The sequence below is a fragment of the Eulemur rufifrons genome, chromosome 29, assembly GCF_041146395.1.
Source record: "Eulemur rufifrons isolate Redbay chromosome 29, OSU_ERuf_1, whole genome shotgun sequence".
In the NCBI taxonomy this organism is placed as follows: Eukaryota; Metazoa; Chordata; class Mammalia; order Primates; family Lemuridae; genus Eulemur; species Eulemur rufifrons.
In genome coordinates, this window is record NC_091011.1 from 84,076,376 (window position 1) to 84,093,513 (window position 17,138).

General features: G+C 37.3%; 1 protein-coding gene across 4 annotated transcripts in view; it reads left to right on the forward strand.

Moving 5' to 3' along the window:
• LOC138377262 (aldo-keto reductase family 1 member B10-like) overlaps nucleotides 1-5,222 on the forward strand; it is a 42,293-nt gene extending 37,071 nt beyond the window's left edge. Inside the window, exons 10-11 of one of the 4 annotated variants that reach the window (XM_069462083.1) lie at nucleotides 1,153-1,309; nucleotides 4,999-5,222. In XM_069462083.1, the coding sequence (XP_069318184.1) occupies nucleotides 1,153-1,303 (151 nt within the window). In that variant the 3' untranslated portion in view covers nucleotides 1,304-1,309; nucleotides 4,999-5,222. Of the gene's footprint in view, nucleotides 1-1,152; nucleotides 2,125-4,958; nucleotides 4,975-4,998 lie in introns of those variants that run through there. The other 3 variants (XM_069462085.1, XM_069462082.1, XM_069462087.1) reach the window with 3 other exon arrangements.
• Nucleotides 5,223-17,138: the final 11,916 nt, after the last annotated feature.

Consider the following 17,138-nt stretch of genomic DNA (forward strand, 5'->3'; position numbering starts at 1 on the left):
TGACACATCCATAAACCCAGACTTACCAGAAAATTTTAGGTGTTGTTTTGTTAATGAAGGAAAATGTGGAGTGCAAGGGACACTGAAGACTCCTTGGTCCACTTATACATACATGCATATACATACGCCAGCATTAGCCATCTCTTTCTTTAGCAAAATTACTCTAGCTTTCCATGTTTTTTGCCAAAAATGAGCAAAGTGAGTAAAACCAAAACATCAACATGTTGAGGATGTCTTTCATTATACACAGAAGTATCTTAATATGCTAGGGAACAATATTATACATTATACTAATTTGCTTTGAGAAATCAAGTAGTGATTAACCATCTGAATGCAAATATGTGAGACATACTTTCTTGGTTTTGGGGTTACTCCTTAAACTAGATCTTTACCTAAGAATTCTCTAATAATATTTTGGGTGAAAATACCAGATATTTCTTAAAGAATTCTAGGTCTTTAGGAATGCTGGATGTGAAGTGGCATATTTAGAGTATCACAAGATTTACTAACAATATGTTCATCCTACTATTATTTTATTAGTCAGTTTGATATTAAGTTAGCCTAGGTTCGGTTTTTCTAGAACAGGCTGAGACTAGAATGGAGTACTAGTATTTTATTTAGAAGGTGGTCCCAGGAAGCATTGGTGGGGAGGACAATGAGACGGGGAAGAGAAGGAAGCCAGGAGAGGATGCGTTAATGGGTAGCTTACAGCTATGGTATCTGGGGCTCATTTCTATGGGCAACTCTGGGCAGTGGTGAAGAGCATGCCTCAGAGTCGTCCCACTCAAAGGATGAGAAAGCTGGAGCATTTGGCTACTAACTATCATCTGTCATTAGTTTGAGAGCTGTTCCCAGGGATGTTAACTCCCTGGTACTTCCAGCCTGTCTGGCACCCGGCATGCTCCCATGGTCAGAGAAAGCACTCAGGCCAACGGATGCAGGTATTTGCAGTAGAGAGCTATCGGTGTGTATAGGAATGTTGAGTGCAAGGAGATATGCACCAAGCACTAAAAGCCCCAACTTCAGAGGCACAACTGATTAGAAACACACTCTTAAAACCTCCTCTTAATGGGAGAAAAACAAAAGGCAGGTAACCAAGGGTGGCAAGACATGGAAAGCATAAACTGTAATTCTACTTTTCCTCCCACACAGGGTCTTTGCATGTTTCTCCTCAACCCCCAAGCAATCACTGAAGGTCAAGCCTGAAAAAAATTTCTGCTCATCTTCTCAGAAGACACTGAGAGCAGGTCAGGGGAGGAGCTTTACAGAGCACAGTCAGCAAGAGAATACAATGACTTTCTAACTAATGGTAAAGTAGTGCCTGTATTCCAAGAAAATAATAGTTCTTTCTCATGCTGTAAATTTTAGTCATCCTACTTCTCTATATGCTGAAAGCCATAAGGAGTTATCCTTTCAAAGGGAAATGCTGAAGCTGAGGTGTTTACTGTCCTTTAGATACAATTTTCACATAGTATTTCCTCTTTAGATTTTATGGGTGCCCTAGTCTCCCCTTGAATGTCACCAGGCTTAGAAGCTTTTTGTACCTCATCATATCAAACTGAATGAACAATTAAGACTTGGGCTATTTTTTATTTCCTAAATTGGGAAACAGGGAAAAGTGCAGGAAGGGAGAGTATGCTGCTCCCCTCCCCACATCCTAAGGTTCCAGGGAACTACAAAAAGACAATGGTGCATGCTGATTCTAGAAAATTAGTTCTCATGCAGCTGATTTCCTTACCTCTTAACTTTACTGAAAGGATTCCTTTTGGTAAAGTGAGGACAGAAAGGCAGCACTGAATGCCAATTAATAATACAAAAAGAAAAAACTCTACAAGTAGCATAATATTTTGCTTCAAATAAAATATCTTTATGTGGTTGCTATGTTTTTGTTAATGGTAAATAAATGTAATTATTAAGTACGAAAATATGAGAAAGGCCACGGCTGATGGAAGTGGTAGGGGTGGGTGGCCGGTTGGAAGCCTCTGCAGCATGCTTGAGCAGTAACAGATCAAAGGCAGATTATTCCTGAAGATATGAGGGCTGTCCGGAAAGTATCCAGCCATTGTTAATATAACGAGAATGGTTACATGGCTGCATACTTTCCAGACACCTCTCATATTATATTGATTATTTACAAGCCTTCTCAAATAAATCATAAGTTCTTTAAAAGGACAATAAAAGCACATTCATGTACTTACGAGAAATGCGTAACTAGACACTTCATTGCGTTAACATTTATTTGATGCCAGTTAGATGATTAGAATGAGTGATTAGAAGTCTTGAACAATGGGGTTCCGGTTAACCAATTATCTGAATTTGTTTTCCCATACTTAACTTTCAAGGAGGAAAACAAGACAACAAGAAAGTGGTTTAAAAAGTAACATGGTTTTTTCTATAAAAAAGACATCTGAACTCCAATGTTTATAGCAGCACAATTCACAACTGCAAAGATGTGGAAACAACCCAAGTGCCCATCAATACATGAGTGGATTGATAAAATGTGGTATATGTATACCACGGAGTACTATTCAGCTATAAGAAACAAGGGTGATATAGCACCTCTTGTATTTTCCTGGATAGAGCTGGAACCCATTCTAGTAAGTATACCAAGAATGGAAAAATAAGCACCACACATACTCACCATCAAATTGGTTTTAACTGATCAACACCTAAGTGCACATATAGGAATAACACTCATTGGGCTTTGGGCAGATGGGAGGGAGGAGGTGGGGATGGGTGTATACATACATAATGAATGTGATGAACACCGTCTGGGGGATGGACTCTCTTGAAGCTCTGACTCGGCGGGGAGTGGGGAGCAAGGGCAATATACATAACCTAAACATTTGTACCTCCATAATATGCTGAATAATAAAAAAAAAGTAACATGTTTTATTTCCCAGCCTGATCTTTTCCTTTCTATATTTACACCTAGAGCTCTGTGTGGTATGTTGAGCATCTTGTACCTCAGCTTCTGTCAAGATGATATTATCTTGTATTGATCAAAAGACATTAACAAAATACGCTGACTTCTAAGTTTTATTGCCCTATTCTGTTGATAGAAAAATTGAGCCTAAAGTGAGTCTAAATTGAGTCTGAAATGGTGATTTCCCTAATGTTATACTACTTCATGTCCACTAGAATAGCTAAAATTTAAGACTGACAATACCAAGTATTGGTAAAGATGTGGAAAAATTAGAACTCATATATTGCTAATGGGATTATAAGATGATATAATCACTTTGACAAAGAGTTTGGAAGTTTCTTATAAAAGTTAAATACTCATGGCAGTTGTCAGTAATTATCCAAATGAAAATATATGTTCACAGAAGGACTTGTGTAAGGATGTTCATAGTAGCTTTATTCACAGTAGTCAAAAATTGAAAAGAACCCAAATGTCCGTCAACAAGAGACTGGGTAAACAAGTTGTGGTATATTAGCAATCAGCAATAAAAAGGAATGAATTACTGTACATGCAACATGAATGAAACATAATGCTGAGAAAAGAAGTCAGATACATAAGAGTATATATTGTATTTTTCCACTTATATGAAGTTCTAGAATAGGTAAAACTAATCTTAGGTGAAAAAAATCAGTGGTTGCCTTTGCAAGGTTGGGTGATCACTTTAATGGTGGACTTTTTCTTATGAGATGGAAATGTGGTAAGGGTGTAGGCACACAGGTGTATCCAGTTGTCAAAACTGTTCAGTCAATACTTGTGCATTTCAATGTATGTAAATTTTACCTTAAAAACTGTAAAAATAATAACAATCAGATGGAGGGGTTGGGGAATGGGGATATAGATGAAACAAGAGAGGTAGAATGTTGACAATAGTTGAAGTTGAGTAATGAATAAGTGGTATTTGGCCGGGCGCGGTGGCTCACGCCTGTAATCCTAGCACTCTGGGAGGCCGAGGTGGGCGGATCATTTGAGCTCAGGAGTTCGAGACCAGCCTGAGCAAGAGCGAGACCCCATCTCTACTAAAAATAGAAAGAAATTATATAGACAGCTAAAAATATATATATAAAAAATTAGCCGGGCATGGTGGCACATGCCTGTAGTCCCAGCTACTTGGGAGGCTGAGACAGGAGGATCCCTTGAGCTCAAGAGTTTGAGGTTGCTGTGAGCTAGGCTGATGCCACGGCACTCACTCTAGCCTGGGCAACAGAGTGAGACTCTGTCTCAAAAAAAAAAAAAAAAAAAAAAGTGGTATTCATTATACTATTCTGTTTATTTATGTTTGAAATTTTCCACAAAAAATGTTTTTAGAAAGAAAACAAAAATGAACAAAAGTCTTTCAGGAAACTGAAAATAGTTCAGTATGGCCGGAGCAGAGAACGTGTTTTCCATTCTTTCATCTTACAGGAATCTTCCCAGACAGTGGTGAACTAAAAACACCAAATCTCTTAGTCACATTTGATTCTAGAGCATAGATGGTTACAATGACTAGCTAACATAAATGAGTAATTGTGGTGGAAAAACCCAGATGTTTATACCCAGATGTTTATAATTTATCAAATATTGTTACTTGAGGTACCTGGCAACAACTGGAACAAGGATTTAAATATGAGTCATGTAGCTACCATGGAATATGGACATGTTTAATGGTACAGGCTCAGACCAGTATAATCCCATTTTTAACTTGGTAAAGCACCTGAAATTGTAGTAACTTAACTACACCACACCCAATCAACTAATAAAAAAACTATAAATGTCTTATAAATAAAAATTATCTGTAAATATATGAGAAATATGCTCCATAAATTATCCTACTCATATTTTAAAACAGATTAATGCCAATGCTGCAGGTGTTTCAAAAAGAATCTACATTAGATTTCCTTCATCTTAATGCAATGCATTTGTGTGTGTGTGTGTGTGTGTGTGTGTGTATGCATATGTGTGTGAAACTGGGGCTCTTTGTAGACTTGTTACAGTGAATTACAGATTTCTTTTTTAGGAAGTGAACTAAAAGTTCCCTTTAATTTTATGAATGACAGCAAACTGAAGAAAAACAAACAAAGGGCAATGGAAGTGACTTCTTCAATGTGACAAAGGGTAAGACCACAGCTCAGATCTTCTGATTTCTTCAAATTGAAGTAGACTATTTACAATGCGCATGAATCTGAAATGCTTTCCATGAGCCACATCCATATTGAATAATGCAAGAGAATTTTATCTGTGTAATTCACAGAACACTATATAAATACAGAAATATTTAAAAGGTTTCTAGTGCACTAGTAGAATTTTTTTCTTTTCTATTTTTTTTTTTTTTTTTTTTTGCCCTAAGGAGATTATAATACTGAAACAGAATGACATCTTCAAAAGATTTTGGAAAACACAGCCAATTCACCATTTGCCTATGCTTGCTTATAGAACATTAGACAACAAACACAGTTATGACAAGTATTATTTTGTGAAATTCTTGTTTCAGTCATATACATATGTGTGTACACTGCACAGAAATGTAAAACATTTCTTATTGTGGATCAAAGTCAAAAGCACTTGAGAGCCAATGGCTTTCGTAAGTCCTCATAGAGACTTTAAAATGCTTTAACTCTGATTACCCTTTTCTCAATTCACATATTTGTGCTGCCCACGATTTTAATTCTCATTTTCAAAACAACACAAATTAGACATTACCATCATCATCTACTATTATAATATACAATGTCTGGATTTAACTACATATTTGCTAATTTCTTTGCATCTGTGAACTTTTTTTTTAATGTGGTAAATTTCACATAAATTCACTATTTAATCATTTAAAAATGTACAATTCAGTGGCATTTAGTACATTAACAGTGATGTGCAACCATGACCACTATCTAGTTCTAGAACATTTTCATCACCCAAAAAGGAAACTCAATACCCATTAAGCAATCGCTTACCATTCCTCCCTCATCCCTCCGGTCTCTGGAAACCAGGAATCTGCCATCTGTCTCTATGGATTTGTCTGTTCTGTATATTTCATATAAACAGAATCATACAATATTAATATGGCACAGTAGCTGTACCATTTTAAATTCCTACCAGTAATCTACAAAGATTCCAATCTCTCCACATCCTTGCCAACGTGTTATTTTCTATTTTTAAAAGATTATAGCCATTCTAGTGGGTATGAAGTAGTACCTCATCATGGTTTTGATTTACATTCCTTAATGACTAATGATGCTAAACATTTTTTCATGTACTTGTTGGCCATTTGTATATCTTCTTTGGAGAAATGTCCATTCAAGTCCTTTGCCCATTTTTTTAAATGGTTTGTCTTTTTGTTGTTGTGCTGTAACAGTTCTTTATATATTCTGGGTACCAGATCCTTACCATTTATATGATTTGCAAATAATTTCTCCCATTCTGTGTTGTATTTTCACTTTCTCGATAATGTCCTTTAATGCAGTTTTTATTTTGAGTCCAATTTACTTTTTCTTTTGTGCCTTGTGCACGTGGTGTCATATCTACGAATTCATTGTCAAGGCCAAGATTGTGAAGAGTTATCTCTGTTTTCTTCTAAGGGTGTTAAAATTTTAACTCTCACATTTTAGGCCTTTGATCCATTTTGAGTTAATTTTTGTACAGGGAGTGAGGTTAGAGTCCAACTTCATTCTTCTGCATGTGGCTACCCTGAACTTGTTTTTAGAATTATTTTTCCTCCCTGAAGTATGTTCTTTACAAGTTCTTTTAGGGAAGGTTTCTTGTTAGTACATTCAATATGCTTATCTGAAAATGTCTTTATTACCACTGTCTTCTGGCTTCCATTGTTGCTATTGAGAAACTTGGTACCTATTTGTCCTCTTTTATAAGTTTTCTACCTTTTTTCTCTGCCTGCTTTTAAGATCTCTGTTTTTGATATTCTTTGGTTTTACTAAACTTCTATCTCAGTGTGGGTTTATTTATTTTACCTTGAACTCTTGTTTCTTCTGTGGATTCATGTCCTTTCATCAGTTCTAGAAAATTCTCAGTCTTTATATATCTTCAAATGTTGTCTTTCCTCTATTTTCTCTATCTTTTCTGGAACTCCACTTAGATGTGTTGTATTTATTCATTCCATCCTCCATGTAGCTTGACTTCTCTTTCATTTTTATTAATATCTCCTATTTCTGTATTGTATTTTGATTATTTCCTTCAGATTTAATTCTCTCTCTCCTTGCAGATATTCTGCTGCTTAATTCATCCCCTGAATAATTATATAGAAATAAAAATAATTATATTTTCATTTCTAAATATTCTATTTTTTTCAAATATGCCTGGTGTTTTAATTAGATTTATATTTTCATCATTTTGCAGTTTTTAGTCCATCTTTAATTTCTTAAAACACTTGATACATATTTTATGCTGTACTTAATAATTTCAATATCTTAAATTCTCAAGAATTTAATAGTATTGTTTTTGTTTTCTCCTTTCATTCATGATACATTTGTTACTGTTTTATTATAAGTTATATTTGGCTGGATTTAGTCTTTTCAAATCAGAAGAACTTAATTGGGCATATGCTTCTTCAAGGATCCAAGGTGAGAGCTATTGATCTGGAACCACTCTAGACTCTTCAAAGACACTGACTTAATGAGAGCATCTCATTTTCCTATCTGCAGAAAGTCCAAGGCTTAGTCTTGGTATCCCAGTGCTGACACTGACATTTTCCCCAAGGGAATCCTAGCCTTTTTATTTGTTTAAACTGCTCATCATTCCATTTTTTGCTATTTTTTCTTTTCTTTTTCTGGCACATGAGAATAGCCCTTATTTCTTGTAACTCAGTTTGATATCATCTAATAGAAAGATACTTGGTCTTTGTCCATGGTTCCTGGCACAGAACTCCTCAGACTCTTAGAATTTCCTGAATGATAAGGGTGATAGCAGAATCTTTTCTTCCTCCTAATGAAGAGACTCTTGGTGGGCCTCTAGGTAGCTTTAAGATGGTAGCTGGTTGCCAGAGAGACCAAGCCTTCATTAGAAGCTTGGAACATTCAGTCCTGCCTCTCTCCCCAATATCTGGGGAGGTGCTGGAGGATGAATTAATTGCCTACAGATGAAACCTCCATAAGAACCCTAAGGGATAGGATTTGGAAAGCTTCCAGGTTGTTGAACACATAAAGATGCTGGGAGGCTGACATGCCCAGAGAGGGCATGGAAGCTCCCCACACACCCGCATACCTCGCCCTACGTATTGCTTCCCTTTGACTGTCCCTGAGTTATAGCCTTGATAATAAACAAGTAACAATATGTAAAGTGTGTTCTTGAGTTCTGCAAGCTGTTCTAGCACATCATCAAACCTGAGGAGAGGTCATGGGAACCTGTGCTTTATAGCTGGTCAGTCAGAAGCATGGGAGGACCCGGACTTATGACTGGCATCTGAAGTGTGTGTGTGTGTGTGTGTGTGTGTGTGTGTGTATGGAGGGGTGGCTGGGAGGGTAGTTTTGTAGAACTGAGCCCTTAACCTGTGGGGTCTGCACTAACTCTGGGTTGTCAGTGTCAGAAAGTTAGAGAAGTGGTGTTGGAAAAGATATCATGTTATTTGGTTGTTAGGAGGAAAAAAAACTCTGTCAGCAATGCGTTAAAAGTTATACTTGAAATTCATCCAGGCTCTAGTCATATTATAATGGGACAGTCATTCTATCAAGTCCATCAGAATCCTAGCAGTGAATGGAAAGTGAAAATGTTATCTATATCAGTTGAAGGTTGTGACTTTAGAATAAAAAAGAGGAAGTATGAAGTAAGTAGTAAGCCATGCAGAGGTGCTGAATAGCAGGATTTGGTTTCTTGAACCATGATTAATTATACCATGCTGCTTCTTCTGAGGGCTAGAAATAAGGTTCACAGAATAGATGGAGAAAAGTTAAGTCATAAATAGGGCTAGAACAGCTTAAACTAAGTTCACTATAAATAGTGAAAAAGAGAAAATGTTGCCTTAGAGCTAACCACTTAAAATAAGTGATATTTTTATGAATAAGCTTCTTGAGAATAAGGACTGTATTTCTTCCATATTGTTTATTCAACAAAGAATAAGCACCTATGTATGTACCTTTTAGAATTCAAAACTGCCATGCTAAAAAAGATTGTTAGACGTCATGTAGTTTAACAGCTTCACACAAATAACTGGGATGATAATTTTAAGCAACTTATCTATCCTAAGGTCACACAGCCAATATATTATAATAGATAATGGGAGTAGACCAAAGTCTCCTGACTCCAGGCCATGCTTGTGTATTATACCACACTACATCACTAAAATGAGCCTTTTTATGGAACCAGAGAAGACCCCATAGAGCCAAAGCAACCTCAAGCAAAAAGAACAAATTAGGAGGCATCAATTTACCATCCCCCAACTTTAGAGAATATGGAGATGCAACAAAGCATAAGGAAAGTTTGGAAAGAGAGGAAAATATACATATACATGCACTACATTAACTTTTTTTAAAGAAAAATGAAAATGTCGTCCATAATATTTTGTTAAAAGTTATCTATTTTTGTTTTGCCTAATATAACTGGGTTTGGAGCTGAGGATACAGGTCCTATTGCTCCTAAAATTAATTCTCTATGGAAGGGAAACTTATTAAAGATATGAATGCCTGGCCTTTATATATTTGCTTGGTGTTCTGATGGTGAAGAAATGTACGTCATTTGGCATTGCAGTTCTTTGGTTCAGCTATCAGAGTAATCATGGATGATAACAACCTAAATTTCAGTACATGATCTTAGAATCATCGAATTTTGGAGCTTGCCATTACTCACTTTGTAAATCATAACTAGTAAACAGAACACCACATGTGAGAGTAACTTCTCTTCTCTTTCTGATTTACTTCCTCTGGTTGCCAACACTGATTTATCTATTCCTTTTATCTGATACCTCACAAAGTGACGATGTCAGAGACTAGTTAGGACACTCACCTGGCATGAAGAAATCAAAATTCAGTTGTTGGTACTGACTGATGATACAAGACCACTAATGAATTATTTATTCTCATTATTCCTTATTTGAAACTTATTAATAAATAAAGCCAGTCAAGCTATTTCCTAAATTTACTTTATAAGGATTCTGGGAGGACTCAAACGAGAAACATGAAGAGCTTTGTCCCACTGATGCTGGAGTCATAGATCTATAAGAAAGTAGCCTTTCTCTGGACAGAAAATAGCAACTAGAAGCAGCTATACAAATAGCATCTCTCAAAGCCAGTAGAGAACATTTTGTTTAATAAGGGTGCTACCTAGAACATCAGCTAGCCTCTAAAATGTTTGTAACCAAGGAAAAAGTATTTTACATAAAAGGGCATAGTTTAGAAGCTTAGGATGATTTCTTCTTTAAATAGACCGTCTTGTATTCTCTGTTTTGATTTTTATACTAAGTGTTTTAGGTTTCTTTACATTTTTTTCCCTCTGTGTATTTTTCAGACCCCTTAGGCTTATGTTATGTCAACTGACTAGCATCTGTGGTCTGGCATTTGTTTTGACTAAGTAATCACATGCCTTTCTCTATCTAGTGCAGCCCCGGAAACCTTATCTGCTAGGACCAGCTTTTTGCTGCCTTAGGAAGGCCTCTCAGCTGCATGCTCTGTTTCTCTCTAGAAGAAAACAAGAGAAAATAACAAGGTTATTTTCCTATACATGAGAAATTATACTGAGTATTTAATCTATCACTGAGACTTTTGAAAGCTGTAATTTATTAGGCTTTTTCCATATATTAACTTGTTTAAATAACATAACTCTGTGAGGTAGGTACCCTTATTATGCCCAATACACAACCAAAGAAATAAGGCAGGGATGTTAAACAAGTTGCCCAAGATCACACAGTTAGTACAGAACAGAGTTGGTATTAGAACCCAGGCAGATTGGCTCTATAACTGATGTTCTTACCCACTGCACTGCTGTACTTCTTTGGAACCCCTAACTCGCATTTTCCTCTTGTTGGATCATGACTAGTCCCCAGTAATACACTTGCATTAGAGATTCAGCCTGGGAGTTAGAAAACTTTAATTCTTACTCTGTGCTTTGACTGCTTTTGTAGTTAAGCCATTCTCTCGCCCACTTTGGGCCTCTCTTTTCTCAACTGTAAAATAAGGAATTTGAATTGCAATTTCACTGTTTCTCTCAGAGCTTACATTCTGAGTCTACACACAAAATTTAACTTTATTCTTATAAGTTTATGTATATCTCATTTTATCTTAAGCTCCTAAGGTCTACATGCATAGTTTTAAAAAAAGACACGTGCTTATTTATTTGTGTGAGTGGATATATAAGAAGTACTATTTAGTAAAAAATGGTGGAGAAAATTTAATCTCCTGTTTCTTTCCCTGATGCGTTTGTTTGTTAATGTATATTAATTGAGCACCTAATGCTAGATAATGTGGACCAGTAGTAAACCAAAGCAACAGGGCCCATGTATTTAGGGGGCTTGCACCAATGGACAGATAATATACAATGTTGTATATCTGTGTAAAGTTCTAAAAGAAGTACGTGATGCCTTGACAACATGTAATTAACCTAGGAGATCTGAGCCAGGTAGCATCAAGTTTTCCTGAGGACATGATCACTCAACTAATACCAAAGTTGAACAGGAATTCATTAGACCAAGGGGATAAGATGGGGGAAGGAGGGAGAGAGGGAGGGGAAGGTAACAGCATTGTAGGTAGGGAAAACACATGCATAAAGTCCTCATGATCATAGGGAGAAGGAAAGAAGATCCATATGAAGAGCCACTATTCTAAGCTAGGAGACAGTGGGGGTTACTTGTGACACAATCACAAACATATTCTACTAGTATCACCCCACTGCCTAAAACAGAGTGAAAGTGGATTCAGGGAGACTTGTTAGGAGCTACTGAGAAAATGCAGGTAAGAGGTGATGGTAGCTTGGGCCAGGGTGTTGGCAGTGTGTAGGGGTATGTGTGTGTGAGGGGTGGAGAAGATGGAAAAAAGTATTGAAACATACACTTTGAATGAAACTGATTCTGATTAGATTGTGTAAAGATGCTTTAACAAAACATTCCAGCATTTATACTTCCAAATAAGTGTCATTGCCTTCAAAGTGTCATATTATGTATCCACTTCAATGATACGTCATGGCTCTAAACAATTCTGAAAGGCTTCTTTTAGAACTTCCTTCAGAACCGGTTTAAAAGGCAAACCAGAAAAACAGGCACATTGCCAGAGAGAGAGATGACTTAATAAATCTCAAAAGCTAAGGAAACAAATATGTGTAATATTCTTAATTTATGTGGGATTTATAAGAGCTTCTTTTTATGATTATGACATTCCAATGGATACAGTGAGGTCACTTCTTTAAGAAAATAAGCAAATACGTGGGGGAAAAGCTAAGTTACCTGATTCTTCATCCAAGAGTAAGAGTATGTTCCTTTGATAAAGAGCTAGACAACTGGGGAAATCCATTAGGAGAAGGCATTCTTGGACCATCAGGAGGGGATTTTTTTATTGTTAGGGAGCAGATAAGAAATAGAATATTGACAACAAATTTCTCACAGAAAAGAAGAATGAGGTTATATCTGTCAGTTTTTAGGAGCAGTGCATGGTGGGAAGATTTTAGAACCAGGGCTAAGAGTTCTGGTTCTCTAGCTGTACAGTCTTGGACAAATTATCTCTCTCATCTTCACTTTCCTCATCTGTAAAATGCAGATACATATGTGAGGAGTTCTGAGAGGCTTTATTGACGGACCTCTGATTTCCACCACCACTCCCATTCTTCCTTACCTATCTTTTCTTCAGGTTCAAGAATAGGAAATCCTGGGGAGACAGGGGTTAAGGGGAAACCCTCCAGTAGCTATAATCTTTCTTAGCTCTGTAATATCAGAGAAAAGAGAAAAGAATTCCTGGCTACTTTATCAGTCTCCATGAATGAGGGCTGGAGCCAGCAGGCATTGCCATTGGTTCATTAGACATTCCCAGAGCACCCTGTCATTTAGAGCTGTGGCCCCCAACCCCTGAGCCTGGGCCCAGTACTGGTCCGTGGCCTGTTAGGAAATGGGCTGCTTATCTCCACCTGAGCTCTGCACCACCTCCTCCTGCCCCATGACCCTCACCCCTCCCCGCCATGCTCTGTCCGTGGAAAAGCTGTCTTCTGTGAAACTGATCCCAGGGCCAAAAAGGTTGGGACTGCTGATTTACAGAAAGCAGCAACTCATTTAAATCATTGAATCTTTTCAAGAAACTGAAACAACTTCAATGCCCAAGACTACTTTTTTGATTGGATTGTGAGACATAATACCTGGATGCACATTTGCATAAGGGAATTATACTCTGAAGAATATTAAATGACTGCAGGAAATGGTCATAATAAATTAAGTAAAAAGTATTGCCACAACAGTATATATTCTATGATTCCAACCTTTTTAAAATAATTGATTTGGGGCAAAAATAGAAGGATATACGAAATGTTAAAAATAGATTCTGAATGGTAGGATTATGGGTATTGTAAGTTTTTTCTTTTCTAAACCTTATAAATACTTTCAAATATAAAGATACAATAGATATGATACAGCATTTAAAAATAAGTCCACAGGATAGAAATTGTGTTTACTACTACAGAAAAACAAGCATTTAAAGAAATGTGGATTTTTTTCTGAGCAGTGGGATGAATTTGCAAAAGAGAAAAGTGCCTCTCTTGATTTTCTCAACTTTCTTCCTTTTCTCTTGTCCTTGTCCTAGTTTGAAAGTAGGAAAAAAAAAAATCAACCTGGCTCTTTTCCTACCCCAAGTTGCTCATTCAATGTTGAGAATTACAGTGGGGGAATTTCACATAGTTCAGACTTCCCGATACCAGAGGCTCCTGGCTCTGCCAATGGGTCTGTGTCCTCTTCAGCATTCATTTCCTGCCAGTCACCTCTCTGGGTGGCTGCAGGATAGCTGAGGAAATCCCTGTCTTATGTCCTCTGCAGGAATCCAGGTCTCCAGTTGAGCAGAGAGCAGGAAAGAGAGGAAAGCGCAAAGCCAAGACTTTCCTGAGTTCTTACAAGAATACTTGTTGGGATGGGGGGGGGGGCATGGGCAATATATATAACCTGAACTTTTGTACTCCCATAATAAGCTGAAATAAAAAAAAAAATGGCGATTAAAAAAAAAAAGAAAAAAGAATACTTGTTAAGTAGTTCAAACACGTTATGTTTATCATTATCAATCTTTAAGAATAACAACTATCATTTATTGAATGCTTTCCATGTGCCAGGCACACGCTACATTATCCCATCTACTTTACACATTGGCCATTTAGGTATTATCCCTTATTTCCCAGATAAAGACACTGAGGCTGAGTCAAAGAATTTGTCTAAGTTCCCAGAGCTAGAAAGTGGCAGATGTAAGGTACTTCAGAGATTGCAAAGCTATTTCAAAACTGCCTCCATTATTCTTCATACAACTCTGTGAGGTAGGTGAAGATTCTAAGTTTTAACTTTTGAAACAAAAGGACAGATGGCTTTAAGGTCCCATTTGAGAGTCTGCATGGCTAATCTATAAACATTTCCAGTTTTTAATTTCAGTAAAGGGAGTCCTGTACTTAGGTCAATGATGGGGACCAGACATGGGCCTATTACACTAGATTATGGGTGGCAGATTTCAATCTGACCATGAAGAAGAAAGAGTATAGTTAGAGACTAGATATTGGCAGCAAACAACCAGCTCATGGTGTGTCCTGACACTGGGAAGACAAGGAGATAGTCCTATACGTAGGACATAGGACTAGCTAACTCTAGAATTTGCTGGAGAGAGGGAGCCAGTGATTCTGCCAGGCTAGCAAACAGCAAAATAGCCTAGGTCAGTAGACGATGTTTTGATGCATGGTGGACCAGCTCAGCCCTATGTAGAAAAGGCTAGAGGCTCTGTGTACATAACCGTGAAATTATTTTGACCAGGTATGTATGCTATCATAAAAGAGTACCTTATTCAGGTCATGAATAAGATAATCTGCTACTTATCCTTAAAGTATCATATGGGTTAATACTGACTTCTTCAATATACACTCATGACAAAGAAAAGGAGACAAAAAGGCTACAGTAATTTATTGCTTTTCATTTCTTATTTGGATGAAAGTGAGGCTACACCAAAGTTGTTTGATGACACTAAGTTATTTTCATATCTAAACTACTTCCTGTATCAGAATTGAATTTCTCATGATTAATCTTTATGGAAGTTAATCCTAAAATAATCTTGATTAAAAAAAATACATTGCTTTTTGGGGGGGAGGGGAGGGGAGAAGGCAGAAGCAGGAGGAAGCATTTTCCCAGAATTATGAATCAGCAACTTTAAGTCCTTGTCCCAGCTCTGCCCCCAACCAAGCAATTCTGAGCGAATCACCTGATCTTCAGTGTCTTTACCTGTACAATGAGAGACTAGAGTTTAGTTTCTAAAGCCCGGTTAGGCAGTAAGTTTGTATAAGTCTAATATCCTTTGGAGTTCATCTTTGCCTTAAATGGGTTTACTATCATCTTTGTGAGCCATGATCTCATTACTTAAAAGTTCATAATGACCAGTTGCAGTGGCTCTTGACTGTAATCCCAGCACTTTGGAAGGCTGAGGTGGGAGGATCATTTGAGGCCAGGAGTTTGGAACCAGCCTGGGCAACATAGCGAGACCTTGTGTCTACAAAAAAATTAAAGATTAGCCAGATATGGTGGTGTGCGCCTGTAGTTCAGCTATTAGGCTGAGGAGGGAAGATTGCTTGAGCCCAGGAGTTTGAGGTTACAGTGAGCTGTGATTGTGCCACCGCACTCCAGCCTGGGCAACAGAGCGAGATCCCATCTCTAAAAATAAAAAAATAAATGTTCATAAAGGAGACAGCTCATCAAACAGACCAGAACACAGGATCCAAGAGATGACATTGTAACATAGATAATTATGGAAAACAGGACAATAGTGACTCCTGAAATTGATAGCCTCTGTGCAAATTTGTTTCACAAAGACTATGCTTGCTCCTGAGTAAAATTTGCTTTTTAATTCCTTCTCGACAGAACCACTGATAAAATTGCTTCCATCTTATAATCAAAATAACTTATCCATAAGCCTAATACTCTTGTGAATGATTCCAAAAGCCGGCAATGTTTGACATTTTTTTTATATGACAAGCTACCATTCCAAGTATATCTGTAACAACAGTAAAACTAAATCCAGTGAGTAGGTGCCTTTAAGTCCAAAGTAAGTAATCCTAAATGTCAAATGCCATAAGACACTGCCAACCTGTGAGTGGCTGTCTTTATCCTCCAGTGTATGGATGGTGGGCACTCTGAGTAGGAAGCTTCATTATACTGCAGTAGAAAAGCTTTCTCCTTATTTTGTCTTCATCTGGTACTGAGAAAAGAGCAAGTGGGCAAGTGTGTAAGATTTGAAAGCTGTATTCCTGAGAGTCAAGACTGGAGGCTGCTTCCTCTGTCTGTTCTGACCTCAACTCTAATTAATCTTGTCCAAGTTAAATTCTAACTATCACCAGATGGGACCTATCACCTGCTGGGACCTGTCACACCTCAGATTTTTGCTCTGCCAGAAGTAAAGTTCTGTTCTTGGAACTCCCAGGAGTAAATATTATGCTCTAGGATGGATAAATGAGATACAGAACTAGCTACAAACAATCAGGTCTTAATGAGTTCAATATAACGTGTCATAGAGTTGAAAATGTGAAAAGATTATCTTTCCACATGTATTTATAATTATGATGACAACCTGCTTGTGGTCACAAACCTACTGGACTTGTTAGGAGGATGAAACAGGAAAAACTCAAAGGATGACACTAAACTCTAGGTAAGGCAGCTTCTAGAAATCAAGAAGGGAATTTCTCACGTGTTCAGGAAATATGCCATTCCTTATCTTTCTTGCCCACTCAAAAGTTCTGACATATATGCTTCAAAACCTAGTGTGGTTGCTCAAGGCTGCTTAGAAACTTATAGCGCCTTCTGCGAGGTTTCGGGTTTTTTCAAAGGTTTCTCTTGTTCTGTACTTGTTGCTTCCAAATTTGTAATTTTCCTACAACTCCATCCTCCCTTCCTCTGTGCTAAAGTTTTTAGCGCACTCCATTCATCACTTTTCTTCCCCATTTAAAATACTGTTGAGAAACTTCCTAAGGGGAAATCTCTACAAAAGTACTAACAGAAAGAAAGTAAGGATGAGCTACTGCCTATAAATCGGGCAGTTTAATGTCTTTTGTTTTAATT